Raw genomic sequence first — 15,525 nt, 5'->3', positions numbered from 1 at the left:
CATTATTATTATTTTTTCATTTACACCCTCTACTTTTATTCTGGAATAGGATAATCCTTATCTCCCTCTCCTTTTCTATTTCAAGTAGGAGAATATAATTCATCATCACTATTTTTATTTATCCCCCTTTTCTTGTTTGATTTTAATTCGAAGTAGAATGCCAAATTCCTAATGAGATTAGGAATGAAAATTTTTTATATAAACACCCTACTTTTTTTTAAAAAAAAAATAATAGCGCACTTGGTTTAAAAAAAAAACAAAATTTAAATATTAAAAAATTAAAGAACCAATTAACTTTAAAAAGAATATTAAAAAATAAATAATACACATTTCTGTAAATAATTAAGAAAATACATATTTCGATAAACAATTAAAAAAACATAATTTAAATAAAAAAGGGTCATTATATACAAAGGCCCGTATCCTCAACATTAAATCAAATAGAGGCTTCCAAAGTTAAAACACTATCACATACCCTAATTAAGGAGAAACCATCGTCCAATATAATAATCTAAACAATTTAAAATATTTAGAACAAGAAAAATTGACTAAAGTAAGTCCAGAAATCATAAAACAATAATTTTCAATCTATCATTTAACAAGCAAATCAATGGGATATTAATTAAAATTAAAAGCAAATAACAAAAATGAGGATCAACTGAAAATGGGGCCTCAGACATCCAAGGAAGAGTTGAGCATCAATGGCTCTCAAGCCTGGCAAGGCGAAAGCGCTCAGGCGGCCACTGCGAATGTTTGGAGAAACAAGCCTTAGGTTTTATCATCATAGGCACCAATCACGGATCAAAGATCATAAAAAAAATCAAATTTTAATCAAGTGAAGCTTCAAAAAAAAAATTCAAATTGTTGAAAACTAGAACAATAGATCAACAAGACCTCAGACATCCAAGGAAGAATTAAGCATCAATGGCTCTCAAGCCTGGCAGGGCGAAAGCGCTCAGGCGGCTACTGCGAATGTTCATGAGAAACCAGCCTTAGATTTTATCCTCATCGGAACTATCCAAACCATCAAAGCCTCTAAATTTATTTAAAAAAACAATAATTACAGAAAAAAAAGGATGGATATGGTATAAGGATCAGAGCTTCTGGCTTGATTTCTCTTCCAAAGAAAGAGAAAAACAAATATAGCGCACAGTATAATCATAGTCGATAATCTGGGGAAAGGCTCATCAGATCCATGAAAAAACACGCAACGCAATCGAATGAAAACCTCAAAAACACATTGCAAATTCAAATTCAGATCGAAAAATAAATCAAGAATGGGATCAGAACTTCTGGCTTGGATTCTCCTCCGAAAAGGAGAAAACTAGATTTAGCGCACATTGTATTCATAGTCGATCATGTGGGGAAAGGTTCATCAGATCCCAAACAAAGATAAACAACAAGAATCGCAAAATTCATCCAAAAATTGAAACAAAAACCATGACCTAAAGATCAACGAAGAGATTGAGAAAACCTAGATCGCCTGGAGACGCCCTCCGACTAGCGGCGGCGCTGAGCGGATTGGAGAAGAAGGGGAATGATGGGGTATTTATAGGGAATTTTGAGAGGAAAGCAAAACCCTAAGATGTCTCGACCAGGCATTTCACGGTTATGATTGTGCCACGTGTACGATCGGATGTGGCAGATTCGGCGGATTGAGGTAAGGGTTTAAAATGTGAACCTAGGCGGCGCTTGGGTCGAGATTGTTCTGTAAATGGGCCAGGCTAGGCCCAGAATTGTAATTGCGAGAAATTTCATAATTATCATTTAAATTTTATATTTTATATTTGTGTACTTTGTGATCAATGCTTATAAGTTATAATTTGTCTTGCTTTTGTAAGGTAAAAATTATTTAATTTATTTATTTTATTGTTATTTTTTAATAACTTTTTATGTTATAACATTATACTTCATTTCACTATTTTTATTTATTTTTAAATATAATAAACACATATATATATAGTTAGGATCATGTGTATAAAAGTAATTATAATTTGTGTTTGAGCTCTCACCTGGTTGACATGGAGATTATATTGTAAGTCAACTCTCACAGATTAAAATCTTTTGATATCTCCACAAATCAAACATTACGGAATGAAGCTTATTTGATATCTTGTGAAAGTTGAAAAAAAAATATACCCTGGCTTTAAAGTACACTAAATAATGGTTTTTTAAATCATCTAATTAAATAAATATTGTTAAATCCGATAACAAATCAACTTTGGGTCAAAGTTACTTGGTTCAAGTGGTTAGCGGTAGTAAAAATAAAGAATAATGTTATATATAACGAAGAAACCACATGAACCAGCTACACGATTGATGTGACTGGTGACGTGAATTTTTTTTTATTTTTTTATTAAAAAAAATATTGATATAGTAAACATTATAGGCACAGGTCATGTGTCTCTCATGTGGAATTTTTTTTATTTTTTTAATTAAAAAAATGTTGATAAAGTAAACATTAGGGCACAGGTTGTGTGTCTCTCCTGTGGGGCTCTCTCTCTCTCTCTCTCTCTCTCTCTCTCTCTCTCTCGTTTGTGTATGTGCTCCTGGCCTTCGCTTCCCTCCCCGCTCCCGGTCGTTGCCCCTTTCTTGTTTGGCTTTGAAGAGAAACTAGGGGTGACCTGTTGGTGGTGCACAAGAGAGAGCGGCGGCCGGATCGGTGGTGCACCAAAATCTAGGGCACGAGATTGGTGGTGTACGAGAAGTTTTCCTCCCCAGCTCCCGCTTCCCCTCTCTTTCTCGTGTGGCTGGTTCTCTGAAATTCTTGGCACAAAAGCCCGCCTCGCCTTGAAATCAGGTACAGAGGCAATGATGATATCCTAAAAATTTCTCTCCTGCCCTCGTCTCTCTACAATGATGGTATAGTGGCTTGGATGGCCTACTAGGCAACTGCTACTCTTATTGTTGTAGAGGGATGGGAGAAGATCATTACTATTGATTCTGTTGCTTGATATTTTATCTATATTCCACATTAATCATTTTGTTGCATCATGTATTTCTTTCTGTCGACGTGGCTGGTTCGTGTGGTTGCTTCGCTCTATATAGCATTACTCTTACTCTTTAGTGATGATGTTCTTGCCCATGATGATTTGCCCTATAAAAGAGTATAGAGATTGGGTGGCGTGGCAACTCTAGTTGAAGCTCTTGATTCGTGTTAATCCATGTGAAAGAATAGAGGGGCAAGATCTGTGCCTTTTTCTTCTTCTTAAGTTTTTAAAGACTTGACTCTGGCTCCAAACTCCCACTTTGAATAGCTGTTGAGAATCAACTCTTGTGCCTATTTGAGGTCAGTCTGAAGCTGAGAATTTTTTACTATTTCTCCATTAGTTAAGTTAAATTATTCTTGTGATTATTTTTTAAACTTGAATTAAGTTGAATTGATTGATAGGATTGGATTAGTCTGAAGCTGTAAGTATTGTCTTCAATTTGAGTACATATAAACACTCCATTTGCAGTTTTCTTATTCAAAACATTTCAACGCTAGATGGTCCATGAAAAACAATTTTGTTTGAGTGTTATATTTCTGTTTGGTGTTTATTTTTTGTAGGTAGAACCAGCAACTCTTGTCCCTCTGGCACATGGATGCAGACAAGCATTTCTTGTATGTGTTTTACTTTGATTAATTTCTGCTCTTTGCATACTACTTATTTATTTGTAAATCTTGATTTTTGGCTTATAATATGTAAGACCTAGTTGGCTTATCTGTAAATCTTGATCTTTTGCACACTACTCCATTTGCAGTTTTCTTATTCAAAACATTTGACGAAGCTCGTTTTCAATGTTGTTTGTTTGTTTTCTTGGGAGTAGTTGTGATGGTTCAACTACTTTGGGAAAAGGAGTAAGGTTTGTTGTGTTTTTTTTGTTGAAATTAACTGGTGTTATAATTGTGCTATTGATTTGATAATGCTAGGATGGTTTCAGGGAATGCTTGTAAAATGAAACCCAAATCATGTTTTATGTTTATGGTTGTAGTAATGTTCTTCGTCATGTATAAGTTGACAAAATTCCAACAGGCACAAGAAGAGGTATATTTGATTTGTTATTTAGCAAGTGCTTTTTTAAATTGTTTGTTTTTTTGCTATTTTTTTATATCTATCAAGCTTGATCATTGCTGATGTAATCTGCAGATTGAATCAGTATCTCAGACTTTTGATTCCATGATGGTAAGAGCTTTTTGTGTCATCTTATAATGTTGGTTTTAGAGTTGGAAAGCTTTTATTATTATGTGATTGATTAATGTGTTACTTAAACATTGTTAATTTGTTTGATAATTTAAGAGGAGGACACCAAAGAAGCTGTAAAAATTGGTTATCTACCTCAAGGTATCATAGAATCACAATCTGACTTGGAATTGAAGCCTTTGTGGCTTACAAAGAGTTCGAATCTACAGGTTATTGCCCCGCTCTAGCTATGTTATTTTTAGTGTTCATCTTATAATATGAGTGCTCTTACTCCCTTTAATTTTCATATGTTGTTGAATTTGCTCATCAAATTTTCTGAGTTTAGCTTTAGTAAATGGAGATTGTGATCTTCTGGTGTGTAGTATTTTCCTAGATTGAGCCATTAGTTCAAAAATGCCTTGTTCAGCTATCCGTTTATTATTTTTTCCCATTTCTTCTATGGCCGTGGACTGTAAAATTTTAACTTCCTATGTAATTTTTTTTTGCTTGTGGTGGACATTCAAAGTTAAAACTGGAAGGCAAGATTTCATGTTATTTTCTTTTGGCATGGCATAGTAGCAGTGTGCGTCTCTGAGGAACCCCATTGATATGTCCAATCTTAGATATTGAGTCAACCACATGTTGATTGTTTTTCTGTCTTTCCATTATGTTTGATGTTATCCAGTTAAATTGTCTGGCAGCAAGCCTTGAGGCAGAGTTTTCCTACCCTCATTATCCTTAGGTTGAAGAATAGGTCCTCATGTTAGGTTTTCAACACTCTCGACTTGATTCTGTTGGTTTGTTCATTTATTTATTTATTTATTATTATTTATATATGTTGATTACAGATGTATGATGAATTGCTAAGAATAATGACATCAAAGTCACTTGGTAACTGATTTGCCTTGTGAAAACTTTGACATGAAGTGTCATGGTTATTTGGTCTCACTGTCTATTTGACTCCATAAATTAGCAGGTCTTTTTGTCTTTCTAGGATCATGAGCAATCTCTGATGGAGGCAATTGCCAGGCTTGGGGATGTAACAGATGGTGAAAGTAGTAAACATATAAGACCATTTTTATTTATTGTCTTTCATGAGTTATTAATTGTTAACACCATGAATTACTTTTAATATGCACAAATCTAGTTATTAATTGTCACTCCACAATGAAAGGCTGGCAATTGCTTTTGGTTTGATCAATGTTGAGCAAGGAACTGAAAGAAGGCTGCAAATTTTCTCCAGCTCTAAGGGAACTGAAGGAAGGCTGCAGATTTTATGGGTTCCATCATTTTCGTATTCACAAATTTTTGTATTCATCAATGAAACATTGTTTGTCGTTTTCATTAATGGGACATTGTTTGTTGGGTATCAAAAATTTGTATAAATCACTCAGATTTTTGTGTATGAAATTGAGAATGATGGATTTTTCCTGTAAGATTTTTTTGCATCATTTGTCATCTATAATTGACTATTGTAATACAAAATCCAGACTGTCACTACGAATTCAAAGTACAAATCAATTCTATCATCTGTCATGTATAATAGAGCATGGAAGCATCTTGTACATCTAATAACTGGTATTCTGTTCTCCAAACAAAGACAACGTCATGGACACCTTCTCTTACTACAAAATCAAACAACATATATGTCATGGTTCATCTCTTCATCAAACATAATCAACACACACAAAAAATTTATAACATGAACACAAATACTCATAACACATACTTAGAACACAAAATTTCTATTTTTCCTCCATGAGCATGAACACAAATTTGAACACAAAAATTAACCCTTGCGCTATATAAGTAACTTGCACCACAATACGATTCTTTGAAAAATTAAAATGGATAATACATCAGAACTTCATATCACTAATAATTTTAATCACTATGTATTGAATAAAAAAATAAATACGTACATCGTGCAACTCACCTTGATCTGAAAATCATTGCACTAGCTTGTAAAACCTAAAGAAGAACTATGATGCATGTCCAGATTGATCGATATAGACTTTGAATTCACCTAAAGAAAAGATATTATAGTCCAACAAATCATCATTTGAAATTAAATGATTGAAATTCGTAATTTGGACATTAATGACAATTATAAGAGAATTACCACGCTCTCTTGTGTGCAATGATCATCTTGTGTAAATTTTTGAGCTGATGCATCTTCCTTTGTTTGTACCTTTTGCCAATAATAATATGGATGTTATACACTAAAAAAAAAAGTTCATCGAAAAAAAAATCTAAAGAAGTAAGGAATATGGTACAACATGCAAAATACCTTTTTCTTGTTTTTGATTATTATTTCTTCAACTTTTGACTTCTTCCTTTTTGATGGTGGACGACCCTTACTCCGCACTAGACCTGTCCAAGGGCCGGGCTACCCGCCCAAGCCCGAAGGCCTGCCCGAAATTTGGGCGGGTTTGGACAAATATATAAGGCCCGATGTTCGGGGCTTCGACAAAAAAAGAAGCCCATTTAAAAAATGGGCCGGGTTTGGGTTTTGTTGTTAAAAGCCCGACCTGGCCCGGCCGGGCCCGTATTATAAAATATATTTATTAATTAGGTTGGTATATACTTATACAATATATATATATATATATATATTTGATTGCCATTAATTATAATCATTTGAATTTTAGTTGTTTTAATTAAATAAAGATTTATATTTGGTATTTTAACTTTTAAGTATTTTGTAGAATAATATTTGGGCATATCCACATATTAATAATATTGTTAATTTTTTTTTATAATTTATATATTATTTAATAAAAACTATTTGGGCGGGCTTGGACGGGCCTTGGGTAGAGGCCATTAAATTTGGGTGGGCTTGGACAAGGATTAAGGCCCGAATTTTCGGGCCGGGCTGGGCTTGGGCAAGGTTGAATTTTAGTAATTTTGATTCAAGCCCGGCCCGAACACGGCCCGACCCGGCCCATGGACAGGTCTACTCCGCACCTTCGAAGGAGTTTGGTATGGCACAATAGTCGCCTCCGACAACATAGGTGTAAACTTTTCCTTACAAATTGTGTTGTCCATCAACTTCTCAATTGCCTCATCCACATATTTCATCAACAAGTTGTATTTGTTATTTGACTCTGCTCCAAGTTCTGCGGCTTTAGTAAAATAAGAGCACAATTTATTGTACTGTAGTTTCTTCTCACTGGTTTGTGGGTCATCATAACAGTTTTGTACATATGTATGCATGCATTTAATGTCCTTCCTCCATCGTGGTAAAATATACCTAAAATGAATGTCTTTCACATTCTTCTCAATAAGCACCTTGCAAATATGTCTACAAATAATCCCTTTGAACTCAAACAACTGACACGAGCATTTAATGTCAAATTCTTCCTCGTTAGTGTAAACATTGTATACCACTTGCTTTCTAGATGTACTTTCTTTCCCTTTGACAATGTCGGACACCTGAAATGAGCAGACTGTCTCATGTGAACAAGTGAGAGTAAGATTGCAATATATTATGCCTCTCAACTCATCTTAAAACAATTTGAAAATTTCATTTGTGTATGCTTCTTGTAGTTGCTTCTCAAAATAGCAATCAGTGATCAATGAAAAACACGAGTTAAATGAAGCAAAATCAGCTTTGTTCTCCTTCTCAATCTTGCTTTTGAAGGCATTATCATACTGCTCAACAAACTGCTTCAATGAAGTCGTCAGACCAACATAACCATCAAAAAATGTATTTACGTTTTCACTTCTTTGAGTAGTAGACATTCCAACCTAGAATATGCCTCTAACATATACAGGAGTCCAACGATCACGAATTTTGAGCAGAGAATTCAACCATTCATTTTTCTCAATATTATAGTATGCCATCATCTTAAAGTATGTGTATTCAAACTCTTGAGAATGCACTGCTTCATATGTGATGTGTTTCAAAATCTTCTTGATTGCTTTGTATTTATTTAAACCTGCAAGCTTCTCGAGAACCTTCTTTATGATATGCAAAAGGCAAAGGCGGTGATGTGAATTTGGAAAAACCAATCTAACTGCACCCTGAATAGCCATACACTGGTTTGTAATAATTGCTTTAGAAGCCTTGCATGACATACACTACAGCCAAGTTTTGAAGAGCCAAATATATGTTTCTATATCCTCCTTCGACAATAAGCCACACCCAAACAATACCTTCTGCCCATGATGATTTACACCGACAAATGGAGCAAATGACATGTCATACTTATTCTTCAAGTATGTTGTATCAAAGGAAATTACATCACCAAAAGCTTCATAAGCCGCTATAGACCTCGCATCCGCCCAAAAGATATTTCTCAAACGACCTTCCTCATCCATGTCAATCAAATGGAAAAATTTTATGTTTTTTTGTTGCATGCGAGAAAAATATTTTCCAAGTGCCACCGCATCTACAACACTAAACCAAAATTGCCTTGCTTTCGTAATATAATTCCTACAATCTTTTTTAGTGTATGTTAAATTTTCATAACCCCCACTTTCAACTGCTAAGGAATGAAAATTTTTGCTTAGGCTTATCCATGTTTGGCCGTTTAATTCAAGCCTTCTTTTGACATATGCATCAATTTTTTTATTACACTTTTGGAAATGAGTTTTTTGTGGGCTAAGTGCATGATTGTCCTCCAAATTAACACTAGAAATGGTAAATCGCCCATCATTGCCAACAATGACATTAATCTTTGCTGGACAATTTACTTTGGTGGATAGTTTTGGGTTGAAGGAGTTTTTTGAAGTAGATATTCATTTGGCACCTCTTGCACATGCTAGCGTGTAATATTTCAATTTTCCATCATCACCTAATCTTGTGCTTTTTTTGGTGATGCCAAACCCTTCAAGCCGCGCATATTGGACATACAATTTATAAACTTGTTCTTCAGAATTAAGCATTATACCAGCCCCCCGCATAATATTTTCAACTAAATCCAAATCTACCTGTTTTTCCTTGCTATGTATTTCATAACTTAAACATCCAACTTCTACATTATCTTTTCCTTGCTCATAACGCCCAAGTACCACTTCTTCTATGTTCTTGCTTTAGGTATATGTCTAAACACAAATTAGACAAAATATTTAGAAAACATGTAGCAAAGCAATGGTTTATAATCCTAAATAACTCCAAAAAATCATATAAAAAAAATTCCAAATGATGCCTAAACAACTCAAAAAATAATTCAGATACATTGCCAACAAACAAAAATAATCCAGATAATGCCTAAATAACTCCATGAAATCTTTGGTTTATAGTCTTAAAGAGTAATCCACCATAAAAAAACCAAAATCCTAAAAAACTCCAAAAAATCAGAAAACATGAAACATTTCTTTAGTTTATAATCCAGATACATTACTCAAAAATATCTCCACAAGGAGCTGTATGAGGGAGAAGCGGCGGTCGGGACGGGGGAAAGAAGTGGCAGCCGGCATGGGGGAGAGAAGCGACAGCCGGGATTGGGGCTGGGAGCGGGGGAGAGAAGCAGCGGCCGGGACGGGGGCCAGGAGTAGCGGAGAGAAACAGCGGCCGGGACAGGGCCGGGGCAGGGGAAAGAAATGACGGCCGGGACAGGGTCGGAGTGGGGGTGGGTAGCGGCATGAGAGAGAGAGACCTTAAGGAATCTCGTCTTTCTCTCGACGCCGAGAATTCTTTTTTTGATGTGTCCGGGTCGATCAAAGGTTCGGCTTACTTCTCCCCCACCCGAAAGAATTGAACGAGGAGAGAGACGAGAGAAAGAGAGAGACAAACTCACTTGTTATTTTATCAATATTTTTTTTAATAAAAAAATTCTTTGTCATTGGTCACATCAGTTGTGTGGCTTTCCTGTGGTTTCTTCGCTCTATATAGCATTATTCAAAAACAAATCTTTTGTGTGACATGTAGAGTGGTGAGAATTTTTTTTTATTGAAAAAATTAACTAATGGGTAATGTTTCAGCCTACATTCATGCGTCATAGAGTCTATCACTTGTTGCTTTTTAAAATTAAAAAGTAAAAAAATCAACTTTGGTGCAGTTAGAATCAGTTATTGATTTTCATATATAATTTAAATAATAAATAAATAAATAAATAAATATATATATATATATATATCTATATATATATATATATCCAAAGCAATCATGCACACAACATTTCTTCTTCGGGTTCTTAAAATAAAAAGACAAATTTAATTGGACGGTCCCAAGGCCAACATGGCAAGCCCCACTTTTATATCTGTTCCAGCCTTGCACTCCAATTTATGTCTTTTCAAATCACCACGTGGGCCCTTCCTATTGGCTGTAATAGCCCATTACTAAATCAAATACACGATCTTAAGTGTAGTTTAGGACTGCCACGTATACAATTTAGCTTAATCTATTTATTCCGGCGAGGCATTGAGTTGTTCTTTTTTTCTATTATAAATCATGGAATGGGCCCCAATTCCCAAATAGCATGAATGATGGAATGTTTGATCGGGAGATGAATTTGGTCTGGAGCTCGCGCCACGCCATGAATGAAGTTTAGGGTTCGTTTGAGATTTTATTGGAGGGATTGCTTTGAGTTTTGAGGTAATTTTTCTTGAGTTTGTTTCTTGATTTGATAAGTTTCATGGTTGTGATGTGGATGGTGGTGTGGAAATTGATTTATTTATTTATCTTTTTAATTTTTTGGTTTGATTGCGATGGGAGCACAGAGAATGCCTTTTTATAATTGATTTTTTTTTAAAAAAAAAAAAATTGAGGTAATTGTTGGAATGCTTTCCAGAGCATTGCGACTAGGATCATCAATTAATGGGTTCGATGTATGGAAGTTGGTTGGTTTTGATTCATAGGTGATAAATCATGCTGTTTGTGGATTAAAAAAAGGAAATTTTCTTGATTCGGTGGTTTGATTTTGGGTAGGATTTTTTTATTTTTACTTTTGGCATTTTGATTATCGTTTTTGTGAATGATATTGTTTGTTTTGGTTTTAATTTATGTCAATGCCATGGTTTTGATAATTGACATGAGTAAGAGGCCAAGACATTTTATACTGGAAAGATTTTGAAAGTACAAGAGAATTTTGTATAATTTCATTCAGTTGCATTTAAGTTCTCTTGTGTAATGTGTTTAATACGATTTGAGAAAAAAAAAAATGTTACAAAAAAACAAGGGGAAATTTTTTGCTTGAAATAAAATTTCAGAATTGTATTACAGCAACTTGCAGAACTGCATTTTTATGAAACGTGGATCTTAATAAAGATCATATATTTCTCGTTTCTCCATTTTTTTTCTTGGTAATTGGTATGATGCATGCCTTTTTTAATGGACGATTGAAGAATGTTTAAACATTGGGATCTGAGAGCAGAACATTTGAATATATCTCAAAATTTATTTTAGTGAGTCTTTAATGTGTAGCACTTCAAGTGTATGAAGTGTCATGATAATATTTGCAAGTAAAATTTGAGGCAATTGAATGGAAACACAAGGAAGCTCATAGAAATCGGTTGGTTACTTGGTTACAATATCGCATGTATGGATGTCTATTAGGAATCTAGTATTATAGTTTCATTACATTACCATAGGTTTTGCTTCTTGAATTTGAGTTATGTTTCCATGACCTAAGAATTTCAATTCTTGCCATTGGAGGCGTGTTACTACTAAGTAATGATGTTGGATTGTTGGTTGCATATCCTCTAAAGAGGAATTTTTGTATCCAATGCAATGGAAAATCAATACTTGACAAAAACTACCATCGAACATGAAGCAATTTAGTATTTATTTGATTTAGGGTTTCTGGATGCTGAACCTTGGAAACCTCTGCAGTTTTCTTCTTTCAATATATGTAATACTTTCAGTTATGTGAAGAATAAGATCCCTTGGCATAAAAAATTAGGATATATGCTGCAGAGGCCAGAGAAATAAGATAAATTCAAATTAAATTACTTAAGGTGTTAGTAACACATTCGGGGAAATCACAGCTCCAAAAGTGTGATATTCCACCCCGAGCGGCCATTTTGTCTAACATGTCAGTGTCATCTGTGAACTCCCACTTTCAAAAGTTGCCAGAGAATGCATGGGCTGAAGCCTCCTTCCAAAACTTGGAGAATACCTCCGCAATTTCAGGGATTCCAGAGGTATATCTATGTTTAATATTTCAACCGTCACATTACAGTCAGACAAGATTTGTAAGCTAAGAAGGTCTTCCTAAACCCGAATTTGGATGACAGTGCGGATAGTGTCAGTCTCCGTCTATAGAGTCGAGGAATGCTGAATTGTTGATTATTTACTTTTGGCTATAGAAGTCATTTATTTGATACAATGCTAGAGAACTGATTCCTCTTTGGTCTGTCCCACATCCCACATTTTGTGTTGCATTATAATATGATCGCCTGAATAATGTGCATTTGATCTTAATGGTCTTAATTTTTGAATATGTTAATATCAATTGGGAAGCAATTTTGAATATTTTGCAATATTGCTCTATCTCATGCCTGGATCTTTTGCATCTCTTTCATTCTTTCTGTGATGTTGCCAATAATTTATGGCACAGGATTTTCTGTTTGCACATAATGCTCTTATATATTTATCTGGGCTTTTTTCGTCTTTGTTCTATAGTGGTTAATTGATTTATTCTTATTGTGTATGTTTTAGCTCCCAAAATATTCATTCTGTTGATTCGGTTGGCTTGCTTGTTAAGAGGAGCAGCATGGGCATGAGAATTCGTCAAACTGCCACTGATTCACCAAAAGCTGAAGTGGGTGAAATTGACACAAGGGCACCATTTGCATCTGTCAAGGCTGCTCTCAGCTTATTTGGTGCAGGAGCATCTTCACCAGAAAAACTAACTGTTAGGAGGCCAAAACCAGCTCCAATAGAGGTAAGCCCTGAAAACAAAATAACAGTTTACCCAACTATAGTTGTTCACAAGATTAGTTTTTTTTTTTAATATTATTATATGAAGGACTTACTGGACTACCTCTATTTTAAAGGAATGACTATTACTTTCCATTGTTGTCTTTCTCATTGGGTGTTTATTTCTTTATCTGTATAGCCTGGCATACATGGCATTGATGAGAAAGCTCAATAATCAATTTCATTAGTTGTATTGCGGAACAAAATTGACTGTTATAACATGACTTTCTTGGAATTTGTCTCTGCTTTACAAGCAAATGTTCACCAACCTTACTGAAACTGTCACAGAAGAAAAGGCAAGAAAGGGATTTTTGCATCAGTTAGCTTTATCAATACTCCCATCCCTGTGTTTGTTAGAAACATGAATTTTCTGCTCTTGTTTTAAGCATGTGGATTTTTTTTAAATGAAATATTACTAACATATCGTTGGGGCCAATTGCAGTTTTTTTTAGTGTAAAATAACTTTCATTTTTATATAGAATGCATTGGCAAAGGAGACAGAGTTTCACTTGGCCCAAAAGGAGCTAAATAAGCTCAAGGAACAACTTAGTAATTCTGAGACAACAAGAGCACAAGCTCTTGCTGAGTTGGATGTTGTTAAAAGAACAGTTGAAGACATATATCAAAAGCTAAATGCCATCAATGAATCAAAGCAATTTGCCTTAAAAGCAACAGAATCTGCAAAGAGTCAAACGAAGCAACTTGAAGAGGCAAGTTCAGGTGGTATAAGTCAGCAAGATGCTGCCTGGAAACAAGAATTGAACATTTCAAGAGAAAAATATGCACTGGTCATGACAGAGCTCGATGCAGCAAAGCAAGAGCTTAGACATATTAAGAAGGATCATGAGAGATATATGAATGCTAAATTGTGTGCCTTCAAGGAAGAAGCTCAAGCCAAGGATTTGGATGAACGTAACAAGGAGAGGTCTGCACAGCTCTCCAAGGAGATTAATGAGGCCAAAGAGTCTCTTCTGCATGTGAAGCTTGCTATTGAGCAAGCCCAACAAGAGGAGTCAAAAATTATTTCGGCGAAAGGTACTACCTGGCAATCTCACCATCAAGCATTGGAAGAAACACAAAGGAAATTGGCCTCTCAGAAGAAACGGTTTGAACCTGAACTCTATCAGAATTTTGAGGCAAAGCTGGCAGAGGTGACCACTGAGATTGCATGCGTTCAGAAGGAAATAGAATCTACCAAAACTTCAGGCTTTGACTCTGTTTCAACTGCAACCACTGATTTGCTTGTTGCCAAGGAGGTGTTGCAGAAGACAGTGGAAGAAGAGAATTCTCTTCTGAAGTTGATAGAGTCCTTGAAGATAGAGCTGGAAGCTGTGAAGGAGGAGCATGCTGAGCTGAAAAAGAAGGATGTTGAGACTGAATCAGTCATTGGAAGCCTTCATCTCAAGCTTCGGAGATGCAAAGATGATCTTGAGGCGGCCATAGCATCAGACTCAAAAACAACATTAGCATCAGATGAAATGGTGTCATCTCTTGAAAAGCTTTCTGTGGAGTTGGAAATTGCCCAAGGAGAGACAGAAGCAATGAACAAGAATGCCCAAGAGCTTAGAAATGAAGCAGAGGCTGCCTGCATTTCCCTTGACACAGCAGAGAAGAGGCTCAAGGTTGCCTTGAAGGATGCAGAAGAAGCCAAAGCAGCAGAGTTAATGGCTCTTGATCAGATCAAGGATCTGTCAGAGAAGACAAATGCTGCTAGAGCATCAATTTCTGAGTCTGGTACTGACATCACAATATCTGCAGAGGAATATTCATCTTTAAGTAGAAAGGTGGAGGAATCTGAGAAGGTGGCTGAGATGAAGGTGGCTGCTGCCATTGCTCAGGTTGAGGCTGTGAGGACAAGTGAGAATGAGGTTATCAAAAGACTGGAGGCTGTAAAGAAGGAGATGGAACGCATGGAAACAGCTACAACTGAGGCACTCAAGAGAGCTGAAATGGCTGAGGCTGCCAAGAAGGCAGTAGAGGGAGAGCTGAGGAGATGGCGGGAGAGGGAACACAAGAGGGCTGCAGAGCCTGCACCTCGAATCATAACTGAGACACAAACAACCACAGAAGCATCATCGGCAACCCTCAAGGATATTCCAATCCTGGAGAGAACTGATGAGAACCCACAGACCAACAAAGCTCATGTTGCCAAGAAGACACTTCTGCCAAGCCTGAGTGGCATATTCCACAGGAAGAAGAGTCAGGTCAATGGTTGAAGAGCGTCATATACTCCCAGAGTAGCAACCTATGTGAACTTTTAACCACGATTACAGTATGATTCCCATGTGTGACGACTTTAGGCTGCCCACTGGGTACTTTCTTTGGTTGTGTACAGTGTCTGTTTTACATTTTTTTGTTTGAGATTGCATGATTCTGCATTCCCATTCCTTGAATTGATGAGTTTGGTGGGAACTTAAATATGTTACTCTGTAATTACCCTCTATTATTCATCTCCAGGCAATGCTTCATTGTGAACAAAATCACATATGAAACAGT

The 15,525-nt window shown here is 35.8% G+C and overlaps 2 protein-coding genes, 2 long non-coding RNA genes and 4 other non-coding genes across 10 annotated transcripts; 2 read left to right on the top strand and 6 right to left on the bottom strand.

Moving 5' to 3' along the window:
• Window positions 1-556: 556 nt before the first annotated feature.
• LOC120275918 lies at window positions 557-1,224 on the bottom strand. The gene is made up of 2 exons (XR_005541176.1): window positions 895-1,224; window positions 557-743 (listed from the first exon to the last, which is right to left on the bottom strand). It is a non-coding gene; the product is annotated as an uncharacterized LOC120275918 (long non-coding RNA).
• On the bottom strand, window positions 669-790 carry LOC120276554. The gene has a single exon (XR_005541271.1). It is a non-coding gene; the product is annotated as a small nucleolar RNA SNORD14 (small nucleolar RNA).
• Window positions 892-1,014, bottom strand: LOC120276566. Its single transcript, XR_005541281.1, has one exon. It is a non-coding gene; the product is annotated as a small nucleolar RNA SNORD14 (small nucleolar RNA).
• Window positions 1,090-1,197, bottom strand: LOC120276578. Its single transcript, XR_005541293.1, has one exon. It is a non-coding gene; the product is annotated as a small nucleolar RNA Z103 (small nucleolar RNA).
• Window positions 1,225-1,278: 54 nt separating the features above from the next.
• LOC120276579 lies at window positions 1,279-1,385 on the bottom strand. Its single transcript, XR_005541294.1, has one exon. It is a non-coding gene; the product is annotated as a small nucleolar RNA Z103 (small nucleolar RNA).
• Window positions 1,386-3,939: 2,554 nt separating this feature from the next.
• On the top strand, window positions 3,940-4,303 carry LOC120275457. Its single transcript, XR_005541109.1, has 3 exons — window positions 3,940-4,028; window positions 4,131-4,166; window positions 4,281-4,303. It is a non-coding gene; the product is annotated as an uncharacterized LOC120275457 (long non-coding RNA).
• Window positions 4,304-7,061: 2,758 nt separating this feature from the next.
• Window positions 7,062-8,486, bottom strand: LOC120276244 (protein FAR1-RELATED SEQUENCE 6-like). The gene is made up of 4 exons (XM_039282966.1): window positions 8,322-8,486; window positions 7,938-8,246; window positions 7,751-7,829; window positions 7,062-7,612 (listed from the first exon to the last, which is right to left on the bottom strand). Exons 1-4 carry the CDS (start codon window positions 8,484-8,486, stop codon window positions 7,062-7,064), a joined length of 1,104 nt encoding a protein of 367 aa, XP_039138900.1.
• Window positions 8,487-10,602: 2,116 nt separating this feature from the next.
• On the top strand, window positions 10,603-15,525 carry LOC120276015 (WEB family protein At5g55860-like). 3 transcript variants are annotated; one of them, XM_039282757.1, is made up of 3 exons: window positions 10,603-10,704; window positions 12,815-12,994; window positions 13,509-15,525. In XM_039282757.1, the coding sequence occupies exons 2-3, from the start codon at window positions 12,824-12,826 to the stop codon at window positions 15,243-15,245; spliced, it is 1,908 nt and encodes a 635-aa protein (XP_039138691.1). In that variant the 5' UTR covers window positions 10,603-10,704; window positions 12,815-12,823; the 3' UTR covers window positions 15,246-15,525. The 3 variants fall into 3 exon arrangements, with proteins under 3 accessions (XP_039138691.1, XP_039138690.1, XP_039138689.1); XM_039282756.1 differs by having other exon boundaries at window positions 12,769-12,994; window positions 13,509-15,524; XM_039282755.1 differs by lacking the exon at window positions 10,603-10,704 and adding an exon at window positions 12,031-12,251 and having other exon boundaries at window positions 12,769-12,994.

The sequence above is a fragment of the Dioscorea cayenensis genome, chromosome 14 (genome assembly GCF_009730915.1).
Source record: "Dioscorea cayenensis subsp. rotundata cultivar TDr96_F1 chromosome 14, TDr96_F1_v2_PseudoChromosome.rev07_lg8_w22 25.fasta, whole genome shotgun sequence".
Lineage (NCBI taxonomy): Eukaryota > Viridiplantae > Streptophyta > Magnoliopsida > Dioscoreales > Dioscoreaceae > Dioscorea > Dioscorea cayenensis.
The sequence above is the reverse complement of the archived record's forward strand: the minus strand, read 5'-3'. Positions and strand labels throughout refer to the sequence as shown.

Coding starts and splice junctions, on each gene's coding strand:
- LOC120276244 (XM_039282966.1), bottom strand. CDS start 8,486: ATGGATGAGGAAGGTCGTTTGAGAAATATCTTTTGGGCGGATGCGAGG. Junction 7,830..7,937: donor TTCGTGATCGTTGGACTCCT/GTATATGTTAGA, acceptor TCATTGAAGCAG/TTTGTTGAGCAGTATGATAA. Junction 7,613..7,750: donor TTTTGCTTCATTTAACTCGT/GTTTTTCATTGA, acceptor CACATGAGACAG/TCTGCTCATTTCAGGTGTCC.
- LOC120276015 (XM_039282755.1), top strand. CDS start 12,187: ATGCATGGGCTGAAGCCTCCTTCCAAAACTTGGAGAATACCTCCGCAA. Junction 12,252..12,768: donor CAATTTCAGGGATTCCAGAG/GTATATCTATGT, acceptor TGTATGTTTTAG/CTCCCAAAATATTCATTCTG. Junction 12,995..13,508: donor CAAAACCAGCTCCAATAGAG/GTAAGCCCTGAA, acceptor ATTTTTATATAG/AATGCATTGGCAAAGGAGAC.